Consider the following 22,806-nt stretch of genomic DNA (forward strand, 5'->3'; position numbering starts at 1 on the left):
GGAAATGCCTCTTCTATTATATAAAAACTTAAAATTTTTGTTTGAATATAATTAGGAACAGTGAAGGCGAATTTTAGTTCAGTGTACTTATTTACATATAAACAAAATGGGAAACGTCGATTGCACTATATTTACTTTATATAGTTGGGGAAGATTGGTTTACTGCGTTGCACAAAAATATAATATCTTCAGTAATAATGATAAAAGGGTTTATTTAGAGCATAAAATTAAAAATTTGAACTTCCTGAATATACAAACAAAAGGCCATTATATACTACACATTTAGTCTACATAGTTTGGGAAGTTTGCTTCACTGCGTTTCACAAAAATATAATACAATCTGCAATAATAATAAAAGGCTTTATTAATTGCATAAAATTTTAAATTACTGAAACTGTCTGAATATACATAATTGCTAAACATCCTCAAATGAAAAGATTGCTTTGTTATTTAACTTAATGTAAGTTCCGTTTAATTGTATGTAGGAGCTCTATCGATAGAAGCTGCCTCAAGCAAAATTTTCATAATTTTATCTTTGGCGAACTCGGAGGCATCGTTGTTCATATGGCGCAGTCGGTCCGCCACAAAATCGCCAAAAATCTGCGGTGAATCCTTTTGGTTCCTAAGGGCATTAGCTACCGCCTTGTTGATCATCTCTTCATCAAATATGGCACCCGATGGTACCTCGCCCTCTTCTTCAATAATTTGCTCCGTCCCAGTTAATAAACAATTGGAGAACATAACCTGCTCGGGCTCGTAGAGTGCTAGATTTTCAATAATTTGCTCGTAATCTAGGGATGTCTGAGATTTACTGACAGTATCTGATGTTCTTGGCTTCTCTCGCTTAATTGTCGCAGGCTTAGTTTTAATCTTATATTGGGTGTTGGAGTTATAGGACAGGCCTTCGGATGTCTCGTCCAGATCGTTCTAAAGAAAATAAACTATTAGCTTGTGGTAGCGTTGAAGGACAGGCTTTACATACCAGATTAGGTTTAATTTCTATGCCTAGTTCTAAGCTCCGTTTTATGTGTTTTTTCGTCAGCGCATGGGCTCGCAAATCGCAGATCTTAGTGTTGACGCCGCACTTGCAGAACTTACAATGCGCTCTATATGAGTCATCTGGGTCACGGCGCAACCATGGTTTAAATTCTGGCATCTGAAGCCAAACATCTCGTAGCTTTTGTTTATAAACTTTCATGTTGCAAGAAATAGAACAAAATATAGGAAATTTCACTACAAACGCAATAGAGATGACAATAACAATGCGTTTCAGACGCCAACTACCATTTATCGATACAAAAATACTAAAAATACTAACAAACGCAATTAAAATACGAACTCAAGATACCTAGACTATCAATTCGATAGTTGGATGTTTAGATAATCAACAACCCTACACGTGAATCAACAGATGATAATATATAAACTGACAAACACGCGAAAAACAAAAATTTATCAAAAAACGGAACGTATAATGCCTAAGATGGACTCAAAGCTAAGCCCAAGGAAAACGCCAAAGCAAAATACTAACAACGGAACGGGTAAAATAGCAGAAACCCATTCTAAATCTGTGGTTACGGATAGACCAAATAATTTGTCGGCAAAAGACATGGCCAAGATAACGAAAAAGAAGGCTAAAAAACAAGCCCAAAAATTGAAAAAGCAGCAAAATAAGTTAAAAAATAACATTAATGTAAAAGGCGTTATTCCAGAGAAGCCAGGCACGTATGAACTCCTTATTAAACATAATTTCTGATTATTAAATTTTTTTTTAACAGATGTTATAAAAAAGGAATACAAACGGGACCCTGCCACAGATGAAGCCACAGTTTTTGTAGGAAATTTGCCTATTAACACTAAGAGAGTACAATTAGTACGACTATTTCAACCCTATGGCGTTGTCCAATCGATAAGGCTGAGAACTGCCGGAGGAAAGCAACTTTTTAAACACAAGCAGCGTAAAGAAGCGGGCTCTTTAAACGCATATGTTGTGCTCCAAACTCCCCAAATTGCCGAGAGTGCATTAGCCTTGAACGGTTTCGAATTTAAAGACAACCACCTGAGAGTAACACCAGCAAAAAAAGTTAAAAGAGATGGGTCCGAAGAAGTTAATGAAGGAGATTCAAAGAACACCGTTTTTGTTGGAAACCTTAAATACTGTAAGATAGTTCTTTGCTCATTATATTCTGTTTTCTAATCGTTCCATGGATTTTAGCTACCAACGAAAAAATGTTACACGACATTTTTTCAAGCTGTGGAGTTATTGACTATATCCGTTGCCTTCGCGACGGCGAAAAGGGCTGCAAGGGCGTGGCATATGTCTGTTTTAAAAATTCAGACTCCGTTGGCCTAGCCTTGGAACTAAATCAAACCCTTTTAGATGATAGGCCTATTAATGTAGAACGTTATTTGAACAAAAAATTGGGCGCTAAGCAAAAACGCGACGCTGCTTCATCGACGTCTGTCAAATCAGAGAACAAACGGCGAAATTCAGAGGGAGCGAAGAAAAGGTTGGATAAAAAGCAGAAAAATAATAATATCAAGCAGGCTAATGAAGGCCAGCAAAAAAAGTCGAATTATCGAGGTGTCAAGGTAGGCTCAGTTACGAAAGCTAAGAGCCCTAGGAAAAAGAAAAATCATCGCCTAAACGATCTGGCAAAAAAAATAGCTCCAAAAATAAAGAATTAAAATGCTTGTAGCTATGTTTAAAAATAAAATAATGCCATTAAAAAGTTTGACTTAATTAAATATCTTCGAACAGAACATTTTTAACACGTCGGTTTTACATACGTAGAAGCCTTCTTGTGCTTCATGCGGCGAGCGGTTCCTTATTCAATAAAAGCTGTAAATGGGAGAATTTAATGAGAATAGACGGTTATTTTAAATTGTACAGCCATTTAAATTTGGCGTAATGTTTGATTCAGGTGCATTAGTGCTGCCCAGCCCGAAAAACAGTGTTGCAAAGAATTAGTGAGACCAGTGTGAAAATATTAAAAAAAAACATTTTTTTTTGCCATATCAACACTATTTGTACATCTTGTTCTATCTTTCCACGTGCGTCTTCCCGATCGAAACACGCGTTTTTTGACAGTCGCCAATTATATTTCGGATAATAACTTTTCACTATAAAAGAAAATAATATCATGGCATTGAAAAAGAACTCAGTCGTAACCGCAACAGAAACGAACAATAAAGGAGCAAATGGCATTAAAAAAGTAGCGGCAAAGCGCGGAGCTAAGGTGGAGGAAGCAAAACTGGTCCCCCAGATTCCAAACAAGAAATCAAAAAAGCCTGTTAAGGAGGTTCCTCATTCCAGCGAGGAGGAGTCAGACACCGATGAAGAAAGTGTGCCCCAAAATGAAAATGAGAGCGACTCGGAGGTATGTGTGCGAAATTGGAACAAATGGCCCTTTTGTCGAAAGGGTTGACTGCAATATTGGTTAGGTTTGTTGTCCTAAAACGTGTTTCATTATTATTTAAGCCTGAAGGTGTCTCTGACTTAATCGACGAGGAAGCAGAGGAAGATGATGAAGTCGACAGTGAGGACGATGAAGATGAGGATGAGGATGAAGAGGACGGTGACGATGAGATTGAACCTGGCCAAGTGAAAAGCACGGTTGTGGCAGGGGAAGACGATTCCGACGAAGACAATGATGAGCCACCCACCGAGGAGCTCATTGCCAAGAAAGACAGCAAAAGCGATAAGAAAGCGGGAAAAAAAGAAGGCATTCCTAGAATACCGGCAGGACCGCCACCATTAACTACACCAAAAAATCAGATTATTTTCGTAAATAACTTCGGAAATGGTGAGCAATTAATAAAAAATTAAAATATTTTAAAGATTTACTCATAATTTCAATTAAAAAACGAAAATATCAAAACATTTTACAGATTTTAGGCACGTGGACGTGGTTGCCTTATTCACCAAATTCGGTCCGATTACAACCGTGCACCGCATCAAGAACAAGGCTGGTGGAAACGCGGCTTTCATTGCTTTTGAGACCGCTGCAGGCGCTGCTGCTGCCCTGGCAGCTAAACCCAAGGCTTTGACTTTGGGTGGTAAGGTTCTGAACGTTACGTTATCGCGAGACAATTCAGATTTAAACAGTCGTACAGTAATAGTTGGCTTGTTTGGTAGTAAGGTTAGCACAGAAGATTTAAAAACCTTTTTTGAAAAAGTTGGGGAAGTGGAGTTCGCGAATATAACAGCAAACCGCTACAATCCGAAAGCATATATACGTTTTAAGTCTATTGACGATGTTCCCAAGGCTCTCAAGCTGCACAGCACTGAGTTTTTCTCCCGATTTATCACTGTGCGGCCGTATGCATTCTGGGAAAAGGCTGTGAAGACTTCAGAACTCACTTTGGTCCTCGAGAATGTAGGCAAACATGAGTCGTATAGCACCGATGCAATTGAAAAGATCTGCAAGAAGTTTGGTGATCTCGATTACGTCGAAGTTGTGTGCAGCAATACTGTCCTAGCGTTTGTCACCTACAAGCAGCCAGAATCTACAATAAAGGCTTTAAACCAACTAAACGGAACGACTGTTGATAATCTGGTATTAAAAGTGTCGCGATTCGACCGTTCTAATAAGACCATTTTGATCACAAATTTAGCCAAAGGTGAGTGTTGGCAATTATCATTTTTCTACCATATGGTTTATTAAATGTCATCTTCATTCATGCAGATGCCACTGAAAGTGATCTTCGAGAAGTGTTTGAAAAGAGCGGCGAGATCGAAAATGTGACGATGTTTAAAACCAGGGCCTTGGTCAAATTCGCAACCGAAGATGGTTATTGTAAATCTTTTCTACTCAACGAGCACATTATCAAAAAACATCATATTTTTATCGAACCGAACTCGCAGCTTAAGCACACAACCTTGAAAAAGTATGGCTCTAAATTAGTCGGTGGCCCACCGAAGTTTCACAACACAAACAAGTTTGGACAGAAGACTTTCAATAAGCGCCCACATCCAAACAAGTACGCTAAGCCGTTCGCAAAGAAGGCCAAGAAGTTTTAGGGTGTTTTACTAACTACATTATTTTTAAAATCGTCGTATCATAATGGATAAAAGTGTTACCACTTTCAATCTAGTATTTAAGTTTCCATTAACGAAGTGCTTATAAAAAATTCATTAAGAATTTGTTAAAATTAATGATAAATTTATCATTTTTATTTAAATAAAAGCGCGACCCTTAATAAAAATTGAATTAAAATTGGAACTTTGTTTAGGGGAGTTGTGGTATGCAAATATATAATATTTGCATAACATTTTAAGGAAGATCAGTATCTACATTAAGGACAGAGCCAGCATATTGGGGAAATGAAATTATTTGTGACAAAAAAAATTAATATTTTATGAATCGTAAATAAAATAATACTACTTTACAAAGTATCAATCATATAGAAAGCAATGGGCTGAGCCCCACAATTTCTACATTGAAAAACCGTGTTTGTAAAAATATAAGACAATGGAAATTAAAAAAGGTGATTGATGGATTAAGCAATTAATGCTCCTGCATTTCCTAAAAAGACAACACATAAAATTAACAACAAACTTTGGATGATTTGGTTTATATATTTAACATTTATTGATAATATTTTTTTAGTAAATGCTTTGATGTCTTTTTTTTTGCGTTTTCTTGTCATTATCTATATATCTGCTTACGAGACATATACCAAGATATACGAATATTTTATTTACTGTATGTATGACGTATCTGTATATATTTTTCAAGCCATTCTGCTTTCATTTTATGTTGTTTATTAAAATGAAAAAACAGAATTGTATGTAAAATTAATAGTAAACGCTTATAAAAGTGAAATATCAAATGACATAAAAAAGCCATTGATTGGTATATATTTAACTTGCGGAAGATAAGTCCAAGATACATACTCTCTCCCACACTCCATACTGAGAATAGATTATGAATCCATCAGTCTGCTTCTTTTAACGAGACGACAATAATTATGGTGTCCACTAATCCGTAATATTGGCCTAAAGCCAGGGTAATGTTGTCCGAAGCTAAACATTTTTTTTAATCTTTTCTCATTGTTTTAGACACTTATATAATCAATATATCTTTCGTAGTATGCTATTTTATAAATTACCAATAATTATTATAATAAGGCAAAAGAAAATGTAGGGCACTAGAGCGGGATGAAGGCAAAACTTTAACTAACGTTTTAAATGGGACAACTATAATGCGCGGAGTAATTCTGATCGTAAATACATGTAGATAAACTTTAACTTTGGAAAACTTAATCACTTAAATTATCCACGCATTTTTAAGCAGTCCTTATTGAGTTTTCAGGACAATAAATTCGATTTTTTGAAGATTTTGTGTGACTCTCCACAAAAACAAAGCGTCTATATTAGAATGTCCGAATAAAACATAATAAAAAATAAAACAAAAACAATAAATTGCAAATATGTTTTAGTTTTTTTCGTATTTTTAATTTTAATACATAATATCTTTTTTAGTATAAATAATTATAAAGAAATAGTAAAAAATTAAGGTTTTTGAGTTGCTTTAACAGTTTTTTGACCGTACTTGATTTTAATTTCATACCTGTGAAATTATTAACAAATTATCAATAGAAGCAGATTCTTTGTGGTTTAAGAAACTTTAAATAAACATGCTTTTTAAAATGGTAATGGTAAACGGATTTTTCGATTTATAATTATGCACTGGGATTCGATTATAAGAGTACATTTCTCTTCAATTTTGAAAGCGATTGAAAAAAATATAAATTATATATTTCCAAAGTGAATTGCCCCGAAAAAAGGATATACAAATTAATACAGTTTTTCTTGTCTAATAGCAGTCTACTGTTTCTTCAGCTGCGCACATTTGTTGCTCTTATATTGAATTAGTTTTAGTTTTTTTTTTTGATTTTTTGTTTGGTTTTAGTTACGTTTTTAAACGTTGGCTAATACTACAGATAAATTGGATTGAGTTTGTTCTCATGACATGACAATTTTTGTTCCGTTTTGTAGTCTTCGTCTTATTTTATGAATACAATTCTTGTCATTTACTGGTATGGTATATTTTATTAAAAGTGAAATGAAAAATTTTTTTTTTCTCTGAATTTAAACACACGCTTTGCTAAAAAGCCATCGACAAAATAAAAAGGTTATTTAAGGTGCAATAAGCAAATATAACGGAGCATAAGGAACCATATAAAATAAAACAAGTTTATATGAGGGAGAAATATAAAAACAGCACAAGGTTACATATCCATTTCGATTCTCTTAAAAAGTAACACAAAAGTTCCAAATTATATACCGATCGGTTTAATGGTTTTTTAAGTAGTATTGGGTACCGTGACCTAAATATTTTGTTTTTGTTCGTTTCGTTTCGTTTTATTTTGTTTCATCTAAACACTTCACCCCAACATAAATATTGGCAAAGCAATCGTAGTTCGTCGGGGTCTGATGCTTTAAAATTCAAGAAGAGAAACTTGAACGGTTTCAATTGGAAGAACTGGCTGATCCTGTTGTTCGACAATTTGGTGTGATCCACCCACTTGGTGGGGACCGCTTCCATTTTGTTCGGTAGTGACTTCCTCCTTTGTGCCGCCATTGGTGGAAACTGTTGCCTCGGATAATGGAGGCACTTCTTCAGCCTTTTTGGATGTAGCACCCTTTATAGAAGTACTCTTGCGAATTTTCTGTTCAGCTGGTGATGGTTTAGTCGGGATGGATTCTTTGGTTTTTGATTTAAGGGGTGTAGTTGAGGATCTAAGGGGCGTAGTTGAGGATTTAAGGGGCGAGGCTTTTGTAGAAGCGGTAGTTGGCTTTAAAGGTGATAACTTCCTCGGAGCAGTGGCTGTCGCAGCGCCTAAGGGTCGCCGGGCTGTGCTTCCCTGACTGGTGCTGGTGGAACTTATTGAGTGTGTAGACTTAGGAGCTGGCCGAGCTGTGAAAGTTTTCGTAATAGTGGTACTGGTTGTAATGGTTGAGGTGCTAGTTCTCCCCACTCCATTGGATGCCGGCTTAGTAGGACTGCGAGCTGAAATTGAAGTCCCATTTGATGGGGTAGCTTTGCGTACTGCGCTGATAGCGCTTCGGGGCGGTGACGCCTTCGGCTTAGCAGTAGCCGGTGGGGCGACCATCAACCGAGGTTTCGGTCCAGCTGCATTGGCAGATGCCACTTTTCGGGTTAAACTGTTTGGCCCATCTTCAGCGGACGATGCGCTGGTAGCTGACTTTGGAGCTGACGTCATTGGGCGGGCCCGAACAGGTGCCCTGGCTCCAGATGCCGAAACTGATCCTCCAGTTGTCGATCCATTCGCACCTTGTTTATTGACTATTGTTTTAGCTGACACACTTGGTTTATTTAGTGGCGCAGTGGCGGGCCGTGTGCTAGTCAAATTTGCCTTGGGCATGCCTTTCGCATTGGGTGCTGCATTGCTGCTGAGTGGTTTTCTTGTGGCTGTAGTTAATCCTGCTGACGAAGGCTTATTGACTCCAATAGTAGTTTTTCCGGCTGCTGGTGCCGTCCGAGGGCGAGCAGTAGCTACTTTCGTTGCTCCTGAAGCGGGAATCGCAGCACTATCTTTTTTATTAGTAGAAAGACTAACCGATGGTTTTGGCTTGGCAACCGTTTTTATTGCTGGTTTTTTCGCATCTGCAGAGCTTGGTTTGCCCTTGATGTTGGCTTCAGTCGTATTGGTCGAGATAGCTGCTTTTTCTTCCTCTTGCTTCTTGTTTGTTTGTAAATCAGATTCATTAGACGGTAAAGCTACTTCAACCGCAGTGGGAAGTTTATCCGCAGAATCAATGGGTTCTGGCTTAACTGGAACAAATCCTTGTTGGTCCTCTCGCTCGAACAGCTCTTCCTTCTGAAGAGCAACTACTGGTGGGTCCGCATCAGTGGTTGCTGGCAAAAGTGAAGTGGAATTGAATAAGTTATCCGACACGGTCGTTGTTGATAGTGGCTCATCCACGGCTGTATGCGTTTCCACTTTATGTTCTAGTGCATCTGAAGCGATATTTTGGCCAAAATCTAAGTTTGTAGATGCGTAGCCAGGATTGGCAGTGAATTCTTCCTCCACAAGCTCCTCCTGCAGTTGAAGTTCATCATATTTGGGTGCATCAGCATTCAATAGCTGACTCTCTTCCACGATATTTGACACCTCCTCGGGCTCGATTCCCTCAAATTCCTTATGAGATAAGTGCGCGTATGCGGGCGTAAAAGGCTGAGCAAAAGGATTGATTCCTTGGGATGCTGGAGACAATGCATCTTCGTGTTGAGCTATGTTGCCAGAAGCTGCGTTAGGTGCAGCGTACGACTCCTCCTAAAGAATTAAAGCGTTAGTGATTTTGATTTATTGTCAATAATACAAAGAAGCTTAAGGAATTCGCATAACTTGGCGATGGCCTGTTTTGGTCATTCTTTTCTCAAAGGAGATTCTTTACCCAAAATCTTTAGCACACTTTCGATCCCTAGTTGTATAAAATAATGAAATACTAAAAATGTGTTCTGCAAAACTAATTACCGATGCCACCTAAATAACGCATTACGAGGTTAAAGCCTCCGATCAAATTATTATTTAACTTTTATGTTAATTTTTCGCATGGGCTCCCTTGAAAGTTCGGAAATGCATGGTAATGGCTTATATGGCCTTTATGGCCTTGTAGAATCCAGGATTTCCATTTTGGCTCCAAACCAAGCCCATTTCTTGGCCAATTTGCATCCGATCCTTGAGCGGAACACCTTTAATGAATTGTATTAACATTCCCCTTCAATCTCCATCAAAAACTGACAACCAAATTTTGGGCCCATATTTTTCAAAATTTTCTCATGAAACCCATCGTAAAATCCAGCATTTCCATTTTGGTCCCAAACCAAACCGATTTCTTGGCCAATTTGCATCTGATCCTTGATCGAAATACCTTAAACGAACTGCAGGTAGATACCCTACTGATACAAATTCGACACACATAAAGCCTCGATTGACGTCGACTTTCTTAAACTTTTACCTCAGCGAAAGGTTTGTTAAAAAACGAAAAATTCAGCAGCATAACCACATAAAATGGAGGGAAAACCCATAGGTAATGATGGGGACGCCGTCCAAGCAGAATTTTGATGGTCCTAATAGAGATTGGAATGGCTCCGAAATGACTTTTGGGATAGAAAAGTAGATGGAGAGTATGCTGAGGTAGATTTTCCCTTCACTTTTTCTCTACTAAGAAAATCACTGCAAAGAAACACGAACAAAGTTCTCTAAACCTTTAAAATGTCAGTGACCAGTAAATGCTTCAGTGGGGGCCATTTGGCATCAGTCACTGGCCGTTCCCAGTTTTTTTCTCTCAGATTCTCTCCTAGTCGACTGACTCCCCTTTTCTTATTTCTTATTCTTGTTTGCCTATTTTACACTTTTAGCTCTTTGCGAAGTTTCGGGTGGGGCAGAAAAAGTTATAGCAAAAACGAGAGAAGAAAAATATAAATAAAAGTGGATTCTACAGAATATTATTTTCACAAAAATGTACGTGAAAATAAGAAAAATATGTATCTTGTTTTTAGATAAAAATAATTTTTCGCAGTGTATCGGGCTTCCATTTGCTGTTGCTCAAGCGTAGTAGGGCTTAAAACTTAAACTTTAAACTACGAAGAAGTTTACAAGTGCAAAAGACAAGACAAAAATCGGTGTATTCACACGTCTTTAAGTAAGGTTTGATGTCTTAGAAGAGGGCAGAGACATATTTTCCAACCCAAAAATGTATTGTAAATATATGTTTTATGTACCTATTTCCCAAGCGGGGGCATTACAATTGTGTCTAAAAAGGGGCAACCTTCTGATGGAGTCATCTTTAACCCTATAATATGTAAACATGTCGAAACAAATATGAATGGGATATAACTAACGTCGGAATAAAGTGGAATATCTTTTATATTTATGATGGTAGATGTTCATTTACTTGGTCCCAAAAATCGAAGTTAATGCACTTTTAGCCAAATTTTAGATATTGATTAGGAATCGAGAGATGCCGACTTCTTTTCTTTTTCATCTAAAACATTCATCAAAGTGCTCCTACTTTCTCATCCTGGTTGGAAGACAGCCAAATGAGTATTTACATTCTAATTTCACTTGCGAGACATTAGGCGGTGCACTCATTGATTTGCCCAACAAGGCGGCAAAGTCGCTATCGCTGTCTTTCCTATGTGGTTGTGATTGCGTGGTCCGGTGAATGAATTAGCTGGTCGAAAAAGCAGTAAAAATACGACGGTGACATCAACTATCTACAGTGGGCGAACGCAGACGTGCGAAATTTTCTTTTAAAATTACAAAATAAATAAGTTACGAACAGGTTACCATCCATTTTTGAGAGAAAAGCCAGGTGGTAAACCAGGGCCTGTTTTGTTTTTTTTAACCCTCTAAGCCAAAGTTGCCTGAAGGCACGTATCACGTTTTTGGCCGTAACAAATAAATTAAGAACTTTTCAATCGTTTAAATAATTTTTGGCGGTTGGTAAAAGGCACATAAAATTATTAGTCTCATCTTTGAAGAGCTCCGAAGCTCTTAAACAATTGAAAAGCTGTAATTTTATTTTTTAACCTCAAAAAAAATACGTGCCTTCAGGCATGCTTAAGTCTTAGAGGGTTAAGAAACCCATTTTTTAATGGCTTTTTATTTATTTTCTCTTTTATAATTTTTTTTATTAAAGGGATACGTGGTCTAGTACATATGACAGTCTTTACTTCGCCGTAACTTTTTCCCAACATTCTACATTTTACAGAAAGAGCTTATGGCTCGTTAAAATTCTGAAAGGAAGATTGAACAGGAAGCTCTTTTGCTCGAAAATGGAATGAGCGTTTATGAATTTGAAAGAATACGGTAGTCAGGCCTAAAATATCTTAGATCTTAGGTCATTCGTGTTTTTGTGGACAAACATAAAAAAAGACAGTGTCCCTTATAATCCATAGAAAAATTTATTTTTCATTCGCTTAATATAATTAAATTCTCTTCTTTAAAAAATAAAATTTGTACATCTGCCCTTGATTTTTCGACTCTATGCCTAAAAGCTATGAATTTTGCACACAGTGATATTTTAGATATATGTATGTGGAAGCCCGAATATTTTTAAAAGCTATGCCAAATAAAGCGAAAATACCCCTCCCTGTGTTTTATTAGGCATGCGAACGAGTATGCGAAGTTTTTTTGTGTGCATCTGTGTACTTTTGGGTTGGGTCTGTGTAATTTCTATTTATAAGTTGGTGAAAAAATTTTAGCAAATGGGAAAAATGTCTTGAGAGTCTTAAAGGCTTGTATATGGAGTCATACAAAATCCTTTGATTCGGAATGGAAGATAATGCAATGGCATATGGGACCTTGGTGTTTTCTGTGAACTATAACAAAAGAAACATAAGTTTTCTATGCCAACGCCATTATGATGAAAAATAATGTATAACACTTATAAAAAAGAATAAAGTAAGACCAATCGCAGCGGCTGCAAACTACTCTAACATGCAACACCAGAAACACGCCATAGAGTGCCGCGTAAGAGCTTCCACTATAGTCTAAAATGATCCCCTGCATCGGCTGGTGCACGCCACTGACACGTACAATAATAACAATTATAAATACTAATTATGTATCACAATGTTCCTTTTTCTTATGCGATCTTACAAATGTTAAAACAAGCCTTTAGTATTCAGCAAGTTAGAATTAAAGATCAAAAGCTATCCTTGTTAGTTATTTACCAACTATCAGAAAACCAAATCAAATGTTAAATATATGTTTGTGCGTTTCTCAAATCAAAACTATCAGTGGTTCAATTGTCGCTTTTTTTACTCTTTAAACTAACGGCATCGAAAATTTTCCAGATGGGTGAAGTTCAGTTATGGGTGTATAACAATACAGAAAGAAAATTAATTCTCAAATAAGGCCAAAGTTCCGTTTCGGTTAGGCTTCCTATTGGATTTGCCCTCTTGGCAAGAGACCACAAAGCTAAGATTTGGTGAAAGGTACATATCTCGAAATTTTTCTCTTGGTTTCATGAGAACGGATCGGCCATTTTGATTTTGGGAAACGCTTTCGCTTAATACGGTAACAATTCGATAATCTAATAAATTACAGGGAAGAATAAGTTAAGAATGGTTCTTATAGCCAACTTCGTGGGCCATGTAAACGTACCATTTGATTTTTCCTTTTTAGAGTCATTATATTTTAAAAAAGGTTTGTACCTACATGTATGTATTTAATTTAACTAGGAGCTATTTATGCGATTTAGACTGTTTTCTTTACTTCAGTCTATACACTCTTCATAAGGCACGTAAAAGGGACCATGGATAAAAAAAATGGAAAAAATAAGAGAAAACTATACACAATAGTAAAAATGAGATAGAACAGAGCGAGTAGCAAGCAAGCTTGGCGAAGACCAAAAGAAATTTTTAATGGCACAAATGCTGAATGAAACACCTGGCTAAGTACATATATACTATGACTACTGGCCAGCTCACGAACGTTGGTCTGGCCAGCAGTTCTCATTACTTCCACAACTTAATGGGTTCGTTAGCATTGGCCTCTCAGACCCTGAACGACGGCCTAGACGAGGTTTCATGGATATGTCTTTCTTTTTATTCAAATATGTACAAAATACGTCATAATAATTATTTTGGAAGCACTCAGGGAGTAACATGAAAAGGAAATTGAATTAAAGCCATCCAGTATTGTTTTTGAGCAGGATTTCTGAGTAGATTTTACGCAACTGCATATATTTAATTAGCTGCAGCAGCTATATTTAAAGTCTATTTTTACTCCGGGAGAGGAGACATGAGCCATCCTCGACTCCCATCTATCTGAACTCCCCAGGGGCCAAAATTATGCAGCTGCAAAAGCGTCTTGGGTGAAGTTGTAAAATACTTATTTTTTGAATCGAATTATAATCTTTGTCTTGTGTGTATATAAAAAGAATTTTAAATTGGCTCCATCAGACTATTTTGCATTCTTATGAATACGCACTAAACTAAAAGGATCGAAAAACGGCTTTGTTCTAACAAGATTTTTAATTTAAAGCAATTTCCTTGGATATTGGTTTTACTTGGCATGCCATTTTATCGACAAAGTTTTAACGAAGAATAGTGATTTAAACTAGATCTTGTTTTATTTCGCCCGATTTATGATGTATAAAGTTGAGCCTCTTGTTTTGTTCTTTACTCTTTGGCAGAAAACTCGAAGACAACCTACACATAACTATATTTCACCCAGATACCAACGTCTCAAGTCTGCAATTGTACTGCTTTTGGGAGCCATATTGGGGCAGCTAAGAAACCACGATACCAAACAAGTTTTGCACAGAAAAAAATTATTTTCAGATTGGAGTGTCTGATAGAGAATAAAAATGAGTTCCTTTTTTAAAATTTAAAATGAAATAGTTACAACAAAAAAATTTTTTCCTTCAAGAGAACACACCCAACTTACGATGAAATAACAAGGAACGCTTGGGTCTGCTTATATAGCTTAGTAATATCAGAACAATTTGAGAATTATCAGAACAATATATGCTATTTTAGAGCTTATGAGAAATATTAAAGTTAAACTATTATCTACGCATTTTTATTTTTGGCTGCTTAGTCACGAACACCCTCCAAATTGAACGAACTTAAATAACAAATTAGCTCAATTGGCTCAGCAAGTGAAAAAAATTCATGGACACAAGAGGGGATACGATAGTGTGGCTCGCGCATTTCTCTTTTCATTTTAACTATGTATCTACAACTATAATCAGAATTGTGAAAACTTTTTGGTTGAAACTTTAAAGAAAAACATTAGTAATTACTTTGAAAATAATTTGTATTTTCTATTCAGCTTAGGTTCGAACATATGTAAATCATTGTCTCTTTCTGTGCCGAAAACGAATACAAACATGACTCAGCCTCAACTTCCACATATGTAAAGTATGTCTTCAAATCTGATTCGCATCTATAGTATGATTTTGTTTGTCAGTTCAATTTGTTACGATGCCTTAGATAAGGATTGATTTTCTACATTCAGTGATTTGCGTGATAGACGCGACTCAAGCCAAAGTGCAGCGAATGTTATTTGAGTGCAAATTACGCATGCCGAAGAAATAACATACAGTACATATTCGGAGCGCGCCAATCTCTTTTGATAAATTTATTATTGCCCGTAGTCCATTTATCCGGAGAAAACTATACCATATCAGACGGCTGTGGTGGCATCATGTTTATGTTTTCAAATTGATTATTGGAAACAATCCTAATGAAGATGCAAATGGGAAGGAAGGTACAGGCCATCATACTCCTTCGTTAGCATCGTATGTACAAGGCAACGCTTCAGTTGCCAAGTCCGCAGCAGCGAGGCAGCTGTTCGAAACTAGTTTGTTGTAGGGCGTAAATTATTCGCGGGACAAAACTCCCACAGGAAGTAGCGATTGAACGAAACACAAAAATAAAAACAGCATAGCGAGAGAGAAAAGCATTAAGCAACAAATAATAAAAATGGTATGTACATACAAACGTACATACATGTGCAAGAAAAACCGTATATGACCCAATTAAGCGAAGTCAAAGCCACGTACATACGTAGTATGTATGTTTATGAGTCTCTCTCTTCTTGGTAGTGTTATTGTTTTTGTAATTATGAAAGCGTGTCTGTGTTTCCATTGGAGCTGGAATTTGCAACCAAGCGAAAAGGTTTCCAACTCTTGCAACAGTCGAAAACGCCATTTACTGTTATAGTTGTGGCTACTGGTCATGCAGATTGCAGACGAAAAGAGAAAGATGAGAGAGCTCCACAGTTGCAATGGGGTATATAAAATACATTGACCGCAGTGACCAGGGATCTCAATTGGAAAGTAAATCGAACAGGTAGCGGGAGGAGGCGGTGCTATTGCTTCCTTCAGTCTTCAATGAGTCTTATGCCCATAGCAATACCCATTCGTTCTCTCGCGAGGCGCCCGCACCACGCCCAGACCAGCCAAATCAAGCCACTGCGACGCCCGTAAGTGTACAAACTGCCCGAGTTCTGCCCGATCCCCACCCGAATGCAACGAAACAGCTAAGGGAGGCCATGAACGAGGACGAGAACATGGCCGAGACAGCATAAAGTACTGGCAGCACAGTCAACGACGTTCACAAGGACACACCCCAGACCTCTGGTAGATTTCCATTCACTCAAATAAGTTGAAAGTAGTAGAACCCCGACTCCTTAGTTCAAAGTTAACCTCCTACATGAATAATATAATTCGCTGCCCGGTTTTTGGCCTATTTGAGCCCTTAGACAAGTTCAATCCTAAGGCAAAAAGTACCATCCAAATTGTGCTTCGTTTCCACCCACAGGACTGCCGCCTGTGTCGGCGCATACGACAGGGAGAACCCTGAGAAAAGGGGATGGAAACCGTGAAATAGTAAAGAGAGCGAGAAGCTCATTGCACATGCACTGCCAGGATCCAGTGGAAAGACAAAAGAGTATACAAACAAATTTAATGATTTCTCATATTACGCCATATAGGTGAGGCGAGAACAGTATCTCGGAGGGTATATGGGGGTAGCGGAAACACACTCGAGCTAGCTAAAAGAAGGCAGAAACTTATACTGGAACCTAGGGACTTACTGAATTCATGGCTTAGCAAGTTACACGGATATGAAGAGCTCCATTGACTTTAGGTACATCGAATGAGTCATACTGCCAGCGAACGAATTCCTCGCCTACTTCTTTTGACGCTTACCTGCAGAGGCGCTCCAGCTGAAACAAGCTCGACCACATTTGGCTCCAAATTTAGCTTTGGCTCATCGTCTTCCTTAGCAAAGCCCTGCTCCAGATCCTTTTCAGTTTCAATTTCAGTTGGCTGCTCCAGCTCCAACTTGAACTCTGGTTCGTCCTCCTTACTAAGTCCAAGGTCCAAACGTTCGGGTTTCTCGATTTCAATTTTCTGGGTCTCATCTTCTACAAGTTCCTTGGTGTTCTCGACCAAATGTTTCTCTTCGGTAAGAGAAAGGGGAGAAGGCGTAATATCTACAATGTCAGCTAGTTGGGAGTTGAGTTCCAAGTTGCCCATTGGCTCATCGGTGTGCGGAGTCAGCTGTGGGGCACCTGTATCCAACAAGAAACTATTCTGGGCAAAAGGTTCGCAGCTCTCCACCGGTATGTCCATCTCTTGGTTTTGCGCTTCAGAGGATGTGTTTTCAAGATAAAACGAAGCCTGCATGGGATCTTCGTCTGCTGCTCCGCAAAGTGGCTTTTGAAATAAAGGCTGTTGAAGATCATAACCTTGGGTAGCCTCCTCCTGAAACTGCAATTCTTCAGTAGACGGCGACTTTGAGACAAGCTCTTTTACTTCAATGTTCAGCGACTCCTTCTCAATAAATTCATCGCCCGTTTGAGTTGGAAGAGGCTGTACGGAGTTCAAAATATCCTCAATGGAATTGTTTTGTTCGCCATAAATCGAATGCTTCATGATGTCACCGTCAGTGGTTACTTGGTCTAGCGATACATCCAAATCTACGCTGGTCTCCGGACCATGGTCTATCACATTGGTCGGCTCAGATGGGTTCGCAGAACCGGCGCCATTTAGGAGCTGCTCCTCAAAATTTCCTTCGCCAAAAACATCAGAATCCTGCTCCAGTTCATGGGGGCGCTTGTCGGCCTCAATGTCAAACTCGCGCTCATCGGGCACAGCGATTGCATCCATGATATCCTTGGCGGAACCCTTTCGCGGACTCTCTGCCACCAGATCATCCAACGGACCACCTAGCATTTGTCTATGATTTAGGCCAAAAACTGGAACATCCGCAGCGGGAAGGGGGGAGGCAGGTTTAGAGCCAAAGCTCGGCACGAATACAACGGCATTTGGATTGAGCTGGGAGTAGTTATCCTCCTGTTCGACAGGCTCCATATTTTCCTTTCCTTCAAAACTGTCTAGATTTTGGACAGCCAGTTGGGCTACGGGCATCCCTTCGTCCAGAGGAGTAGGGTTAGTCTCGCTGAGACTGCTGGTACCGTAAGTTGTGGCAACCGAACTCTGCTCATCCTCTTCCTCTTGACCGAGTTCTGGAGATTGTAGTATCTCCTGCTGCTGCTGTTCTGGAACTTCCTCGGTTTCCACGAAAGCATGCTCTCCTTTAAGGGCCACTTCGCCCGTGGAAGTGGTGGTGTTTGAATTTGTTGAGAAGTCGCCGTCGTTCTTAATCACCTCCACATCCTCTTCCTCGTATATGAATCCGGCAGATGCACCATTACCAATGCCAACAATCACATCTTCAGGGTGGGAGCTATACCCGTTGCCGGCATCCAGAGTTTGATGTTTCTGCTGTTGAAGCTTCTCACTTTGCTGCACCTCATGTATGTACTTCCACTCGTCGTCCTCATCTCTCTGATCTGATTTGGACGACGCGATGTCGGCCGACGCCGCGAGTTCACTAGCGGCAAGATTCGCCAAGTGCTGATTTTCGCCGGCGACACCGGATATCTGCAGATTCTCTGCCAGGCGATTTTCCAAATAATTTTCGAAACGAGCGTTGTCCTCCTGGTGCTCCATCTTGGTGTTTTTCTTGACGCACAGAAGCAAGTACTGTAAAGATGATTCAGCTTGTGATTCACCACTGCGTTTTATTTCTCAGTTTTTCGTTTCTTTTTCGGCGTTGCCTCTTGCAGATTCTCGCAAAAAACACACACAAGCAAATCCGACGCAGCCACACGGACTCACACAAACGCAGCAGTAAGCAGCGAAAAAAGAGGCACAAGTAGACACAAGAGAGTCAGTCAGCAACGATTTTCGCTTGTCCTGCGACTTTTGCTTTGTCCTTTCCTTGACAGAATCAAAATGTAAGAGTGTACTGCTCGACGCGTAGTTAACCTTTCAAGTCGCCTTTTCAAACTCACAGGCAGCTATCAGTTAACTTTGCCGACTTATTAGTTTCTGTTTGCAGAGCTTTTCAAATTATTCGCGACCCAAGCGGTTTTAGCGCAACACGAACGTTCAGCTTTGAAAGAAAAATCCACAGTGTGACCAGCCAGCAGGCACAAAGCAACCCCGAACTAGTATTTTTCTGGAGTTTGGTATTAACGACTCGTTTATTTTAGAAAACAGGGCAAGTTTTATATAAACGTATCTTGTCACACCGGCTAGCCTCGACTTTGCCCGTTCAAAAGTTCAATGTAATTAAAATTCCACGGAATCAGAAGGTGAGAACAAACATATTTCGGCAAAATTGCAGTTCGGCTTACAATTATTCTCTGACACTCTTCTCTTAATTGCAGTCTTAGGCATGGCAGAAAGGCTTGACGTAATTATTTTTGGAGCCAGTGGGTTTACCGGAAAGAACACCGTTTTCGAAGCGGTCACTGTGCTTAAAGGTTTGCGATGGGGAATAGCAGGTAGAAACCTCGAAAAGCTTAAGGCTGTACTTAAGGAAGTAGGCGTCAAAGCCAAAAAGGACCTCTCTCAAGTGCCCATTGTAATAGCTGACGTCAATGATGAGCCCGCTCTTTTGGAAATGGCTAAGAAATGCAGGATTGTCGTAAACACCGCTGGCCCCTACCGTTTTTACGGCGAGAATGTCGTTAAGGCCTGCATCGAAGCTGGCACCCACCACGTTGACGTCAGTGGAGAGCCCCAGTACATGGAGACATGTCAAATGAAATACGACCAATTGGCCAGACAGAAGGGTGTCTACGTGGTCAGCGCCTGTGGATTTGATTCCATCCCAGCGGACATGGGCGTCGTCTTTTTGGAGAAGAACTTTGATGGAGTCGTCAATTCGGTTGAAAGTTTTTTGGAGAGTGGAATCAAAGAAGGAGGGAGCAGCAACGATAGCAGTGCCGGATTGAACTACGGGACTTGGGAGAGTGCGATTTACGGCTTGGCCCATTCTGATGAACTGCGGGGCATTCGCCAGAAACTTTATCCACAGAAATTGCCGAAGTTTTACCCCGTTTTGCGACCGAGACCTTTGATATTTCGTTCCACGGAGGTGGATAAGGTGTGCTTACCGTTCCCTGGATCGGATCGCTCTGTTGTAATGAGATCACAGCGGTTTTTCTACGACCAGGATTCGAAAAGACCTGTGCAGATGCAAGCGTATGTGGGATTCTCTTCTTGGATGGTGGCCACTCTTGTAATCTTCTTTGCCAGTATCTTTGGATTGCTGTCAAAGTATAAGCTTGGCCGTACTTTGCTTTTAAAATATCCTAGAATATTTTCTGGAGGATTAGCTTCGCGCGAAGGACCCAGCGAAGACTCGATGGAGCGCACCTACTTTAAAATGACTTTTAAAGCCAATGGTTGGCCAAGAGCAGATCGTCTAGCGGAAGGCTCGGATCAGTATACGGAGCCTCCAACTAAAACGCTTATGGTGCGAGTCTCGGGAATGAATCCAGGATATGGAGCCACCTGCGTGGCCCTACTTTGTACGGCCTTGACCATTTTGCGTGAATCTGAAAAAATGCCTAACAACGGTGGTGTTCTGACCCCAGCGGGAGCCTTTTCCAAAACGACTTTAATCAGTGAATTAGAGAAACATGAGCACGGCATGAAATTTGAAATTCTTGCCAACAAGTAAAGATTAGTTTAAAAACTATTTACATTTGTTTTTATTTTCTTCGTTAATCACACTAATCTCGCAATAATAATCGTTGGTAAATATAGGAACAAATGATTCAGTTACCGATTGCTTGGCCCACAGTTATATTTTATTACAATATGAAAGTTATAGAAAATGTTAAATGAAATACACCAAATCTATTTGATTATAGATTACATAATTATTGTTAAGTTATTTAATATAAATTGGCCGCCATAATGTACAAAAAACGACACGAAACAAGGATAAGAAGACAAATAATACTTAGGGATTAAATTTGAGTTAAACAAATAAAAATCACCAATAATCACAAGTTATGATTTTCTCCTTTTCTTTAATGAAGCCAGTGGTTTGTTAATAAGAGTGGCAATATTAAATAAAAAATATATTTTCAAGGTTCTTTGTCACTCTGGTTAACTACTAGTTGTTTTCGAAAGCGTGTTTGAGCATCCACAGGCCAGTCTTTTAGCATAGTTTTTCCGCAAGGTACACAAACCGTTGCTGTGTAAAAGAAGCTGCACCCAGAACCTTTGCAAACTGTTTTTAAGCAACTGGAACATTTCGATCCCAGTGATATATAATATTCGGGAATGGGTCTGCCTCCCTGAGGTGGAGGCTGGAAGGGATCCCGCAAGACATAATTGTCCTCTTTATACTGAATGCCCAACGCGAAAGGAGGCTCTCTTCCAAAGTAGTGAACAAGCTCATGCATATCGCACCCAGAACAGTGAAAGTCAATTCGGGCAATGCGTTCATCAATATCATCGCGATTCTGCTGCTTTTCGTCCTTTTCGTTTGGCTCCAAACAAGGTACATTTACCGCATTGTCGTTCAATTCAGTATTCTTGCCAGCTTCCATTTTACATGATTGCTGTAAAATCATAAAGAGCAATAGAAAACAGGTAACGTTAAATATAAGAAACATGGTTTACTATACTAAAGTTTCTACAGTCACGCAACGATAAAATTCAACAATTGGTGGGTAAAATCAGCTCGGGACTCATTCCGCGAAAGCCATACGACGCTTGCCCGGCATGTCTTCTGGCCACCACTGCGGTCGGTCAGCGTAACAGCGCTCGCCGTCGACCATAAGCTCTTGGCGGCCATTGAGCACCTGTTCGATGCGCAGTAAGGCCACTCCACGGTTATGAGCAGACCCGCAGACACGTCCTAGTTTCGCTCCTGCCACGGAAGTAACATCCTTATTAGATCCAATGGGAGCTGTAAGTCGGATCGGCATGTAGCGCTTGCGAATCACACCCGAATGATGGATACGAGCGGTTAGCTCCTGGCCCACGTAGCAGCCCTTCTGAAAACTCACGCCGTGCAGATAATCGGCATTTGCCTCTAGGGGAAAGCATTTGCCGGGCGGTAGCTCCAGACTACCCTCCCCTACGCCTTGTTCATAGCGAAGCAATTGATAGTTGCACTCTTCAGAAGCGGGTGACGCTGAGAATTCGTTGTTGCGCCAGTAGCCTTTGACTAGCTGACTCCAGTTCATGTCTGTTGGTGCCAGGATGCGGGTGCCCAAAGAAGAAAGTCTCGCATCGGGGGACACAAATAAATCGGGATTAGGGCTGGTGGGCACGGGTTCTGATTTCGGACTGAACATTACCCAAGTGCTGTACTCGTCGTCCACACTGTCGATGTCGATGCTCTTGCGAACCCGGTAGGTACGCAGATGGCGCCGAAATTCCGCTGAAGCCTCACGATCACATTCAACCAAAAATGTGTCGCGGTTATTTGTTCGATAGATAATTGTATCGTACAGAACGCGGCCACTTTTGTTTAGAAAAAGGCCGTACATCGAGGAAGGACCGTTGGATGACTCCAATCGTGATACATCGTTCGTCACTAGACCTTGCAGGAATGGGATCACTTCAGACCCGTGGACGCGTATTAGTTCTCGACCGGCCAACGGCTCCAGGATGAAATTCTGCCGCCCAATGACTGATCGGGCCGACGGAATTCGCATCAGCGTAGATAGCTCCCGAAGATTACGTATGTGCAGCCGGGCCATGCGTAGTAACTTGAAATTTGTGACTAGGTTCATGCTGCAATTGGAGGTCTCCCTTCGGTCGCAGTGCAAATGAGGAAGCTTGTGCACTTACCTTGGCTGCAATGTTTTAATTCGAAATTTCGTATTTAGCAGTGTGAACTTTAAATTTGTACTATCCAATTCTCGTTTGGAACGCCTTCTGTTGCCAGAAAAATAAGTTCCTAAAAAACATATGGAACTGTTGACAGGTAT

The 22,806-nt window shown here is 39.8% G+C and overlaps 7 protein-coding genes across 8 annotated transcripts; 3 read left to right on the forward strand and 4 right to left on the reverse strand.

Annotated features, from left to right (window-relative positions):
* Positions 1-187: 187 nt before the first annotated feature.
* Positions 188-1,287, reverse strand: LOC6500280. The gene is made up of 2 exons (XM_001952846.4): positions 983-1,287; positions 188-927 (listed from the first exon to the last, which is right to left on the reverse strand). The coding sequence occupies exons 1-2, from the start codon at positions 1,196-1,198 to the stop codon at positions 472-474; spliced, it is 672 nt and encodes a 223-aa protein (XP_001952881.1). The 5' UTR covers positions 1,199-1,287; the 3' UTR covers positions 188-471.
* Positions 1,288-1,352: 65 nt separating this feature from the next.
* On the forward strand, positions 1,353-3,207 carry LOC6500282 (RNA-binding protein 34). The gene is made up of 3 exons (XM_001952845.4): positions 1,353-1,721; positions 1,779-2,159; positions 2,216-3,207. Exons 1-3 carry the CDS (start codon positions 1,412-1,414, stop codon positions 2,686-2,688), a joined length of 1,164 nt encoding a protein of 387 aa, XP_001952880.2. The 5' UTR covers positions 1,353-1,411; the 3' UTR covers positions 2,689-3,207.
* LOC6500283 (DNA-binding protein modulo) lies at positions 3,139-6,947 on the forward strand. Its single transcript, XM_001952847.4, has 4 exons — positions 3,139-3,380; positions 3,482-3,806; positions 3,892-4,623; positions 4,689-6,947. Exons 1-4 carry the CDS (start codon positions 3,144-3,146, stop codon positions 5,021-5,023), a joined length of 1,629 nt encoding a protein of 542 aa, XP_001952882.1. The 5' UTR covers positions 3,139-3,143; the 3' UTR covers positions 5,024-6,947.
* On the reverse strand, positions 6,435-18,995 carry LOC6500279 (205 kDa microtubule-associated protein). The gene is made up of 2 exons (XM_001952848.4): positions 16,703-18,995; positions 6,435-9,306 (listed from the first exon to the last, which is right to left on the reverse strand). Exons 1-2 carry the CDS (start codon positions 18,509-18,511, stop codon positions 7,447-7,449), a joined length of 3,669 nt encoding a protein of 1,222 aa, XP_001952883.1. The 5' UTR covers positions 18,512-18,995; the 3' UTR covers positions 6,435-7,446.
* Positions 18,996-19,034: 39 nt separating this feature from the next.
* On the forward strand, positions 19,035-20,868 carry LOC6500284 (saccharopine dehydrogenase-like oxidoreductase). The gene is made up of 2 exons (XM_001952849.4): positions 19,035-19,158; positions 19,234-20,868. Exon 2 carries the CDS (start codon positions 19,242-19,244, stop codon positions 20,532-20,534), a length of 1,293 nt encoding a protein of 430 aa, XP_001952884.1. The 5' UTR covers positions 19,035-19,158; positions 19,234-19,241; the 3' UTR covers positions 20,535-20,868.
* On the reverse strand, positions 20,548-21,414 carry LOC6502649 (cysteine-rich DPF motif domain-containing protein 1). Its single transcript, XM_044717427.1, has one exon. It carries the CDS (start codon positions 21,412-21,414, stop codon positions 20,947-20,949), a length of 468 nt encoding a protein of 155 aa, XP_044573362.1. The 3' UTR covers positions 20,548-20,946.
* On the reverse strand, positions 21,350-22,800 carry LOC6500278 (putative transferase CAF17 homolog, mitochondrial). 2 transcript variants are annotated; one of them, XR_006507762.1, is made up of 3 exons: positions 22,667-22,800; positions 21,488-22,609; positions 21,350-21,426 (listed from the first exon to the last, which is right to left on the reverse strand). XR_006507762.1 is itself a non-coding variant. In XM_001952851.4 (2 exons), the coding sequence occupies exon 2, from the start codon at positions 22,606-22,608 to the stop codon at positions 21,556-21,558; it is 1,053 nt and encodes a 350-aa protein (XP_001952886.2). In that variant the 5' UTR covers position 22,609; positions 22,667-22,800; the 3' UTR covers positions 21,464-21,555. The 2 variants fall into 2 exon arrangements, 1 of the variants encoding a protein (XP_001952886.2); XM_001952851.4 differs by lacking the exon at positions 21,350-21,426 and having other exon boundaries at positions 21,464-22,609.
* Between the last annotated feature and the right edge of the window lie 6 nt (positions 22,801-22,806).

Source organism: Drosophila ananassae, chromosome 2L, assembly GCF_017639315.1.
Source record: "Drosophila ananassae strain 14024-0371.13 chromosome 2L, ASM1763931v2, whole genome shotgun sequence".
In the NCBI taxonomy this organism is placed as follows: domain Eukaryota; kingdom Metazoa; phylum Arthropoda; class Insecta; order Diptera; family Drosophilidae; genus Drosophila; species Drosophila ananassae.